Source organism: Merops nubicus, unplaced genomic scaffold (genome assembly GCF_000691845.1).
Source record: "Merops nubicus isolate BGI_N331 unplaced genomic scaffold, ASM69184v1 scaffold26014, whole genome shotgun sequence".
Taxonomy (NCBI): Eukaryota; Metazoa; Chordata; class Aves; order Coraciiformes; family Meropidae; genus Merops; species Merops nubicus.
This window is the reverse complement of record NW_008606646.1, coordinates 1,832-3,460: the sequence shown is the minus strand read 5'-3', so window position 1 is coordinate 3,460 and position 1,629 is coordinate 1,832. Positions and strand designations below refer to the sequence as shown.

The following is a 1,629-nucleotide window of genomic DNA, read 5'->3' as shown; positions in this document are numbered from 1 at the left end:
GGGATTTCCTGCTAAACACCACAAACCCCCCAATATACTGATCAACCTCACTAAGGGTGGTCGCTGTCAATACCAGCCCCTCCTGCTTGGCTCTTCAGCAGCTTGCTGTGGGCTGGGCAGAGCTGCTCCTGGCAGAGCTGTGCTGGCTGGCACACAGAGTGATGGTTGGTTTCCTTCTTTGCAGGACAGTGGCCATCCTGAGACCCTGATCAACTTGGTGGTCCTGTCACAGCACCTGGGCAAACCCCCAGAGGTGAGGTTTGGTTCATTGTCCTCAGGCAGCAGGGACCATGGACCTGTTCCTGGTGCACGGGGCAGCTTGGCCTGGGTTTTATTTCACACATTGTCATCAGGATTGTCATTGTCCAAAAAAAGAACAGTTCTGGGGGCCATGGAGCTCGTGCCTTCAGTATTCAGCCAAGTGTTTGTGGAAATACAGGTGTGGTGGACAAAGAGAGGAAGGCCTGAGTGGAGGGAGAAGTCTCCTGAGCTCTGAGCTCTTTTCTCACTGATTATTTTCTTGAACCCACTATTTAAAATCTCATTTTAAGTGCAGACTGCACAGGTCTTAAAGGTTTTAACTGGGGCTGCTAACATTCAGGGCCCAAAATCTTACTCCCTGTAAACAAACAGACTGAGGTGTGATGTTTTAAACTCTTCCCTCTCATGTTATCTCAGGATTTAAGTGCATCTCTCTGCCCCATCAGGTCACGAATCGCTACTTGTCACAGCTGAAAGATGGACATAAAAATCACCCATTCATAAAGGAGTACCAGGCAAAGGTACTAATTACTTCCTAATATAAACTGGGGTTTGGTGTCTGATGGGGTGAGTGGGTTCCTCCCCAGTAACCAGGACTGCAGGGCCCTGCTCCTTCTGCTCACACCACTTAGCAGCGAATTTGCAAACCCCTGTGAGAGCTGCTGGGAAGGAGGAGGCAGGGGCCAAGCAAAGGGGCAGTGTCCTGAACCTGGGAATGGGCTGAAAGAAGAGTTCTGGGGCTCTCAATCAGAGTCAAGTTTGTTACCATCAGATGTTAAAACAGAGGAAGCATCCTTCTGGAAGAGAGAGAGTTTGGGAAGGGGAAGATGAGGGAAATAGTGAAGGGAAAATGGGGCGAATTGGAAAAAAACTGAGAACTGATAGAGATGCTCTTGCTTCTTGCAATTCCTTGTGCCTCTGAGCTGGGGGAGCGATGCTCTTTTCAGCTACTGCATGTTTGTGGAGCTGCCAGCAGGGTTCCAGGTTTGTTCCCCTTGTCTCTGGTCTGCAGGAGAACGACTTTGAGCGGCTGGCCATGCAGTACGCGCCCAGCGCCTGAGCAGGGGCAGGGGCTGCACTCCTGCTCTGAGCACCTCAGGATGGGCTGTGGATGTGCCAGGAGCCCCTCTGGTAACAGCAAAATCCCCCCCCTGCACCTCTGCTTGCCGTGGCAGGGTCTGGGATCCAGCAAGCTGGTGCTAGGCCTGTATATAACATGTAGCTGCTTGAATTTGGTAGCTCAAAAACTCGTATTCTGGCTGCCCTGGGTCCTGAACTCTGCTTAAAATCCAGTGTGAGGCAGGGGTGTGCAACACTGTACCTTCAACATTCCTAATAAAGCCTTTTCTGGATCTGTGTGCCCCTTAA

At 51.1% G+C, this 1,629-nt stretch overlaps 1 protein-coding gene across 1 annotated transcript in view; it reads left to right on the top strand.

Annotated features, from left to right (window-relative positions):
• The window catches only part of COPE (coatomer protein complex, subunit epsilon), a gene marked incomplete at its 5' end in the record, with an annotated part of 4,530 nt that extends 3,209 nt beyond the window's left edge, over positions 1 to 1,321 (top strand). The window contains 3 exons of the mRNA XM_008939725.1: positions 185 to 253; positions 708 to 782; positions 1,274 to 1,321. Of these exons, the coding sequence (XP_008937973.1) occupies positions 185 to 253; positions 708 to 782; positions 1,274 to 1,321 (192 nt within the window). The remainder of the gene's footprint in view (positions 1 to 184; positions 254 to 707; positions 783 to 1,273) is intronic.
• Positions 1,322 to 1,629: the final 308 nt, after the last annotated feature.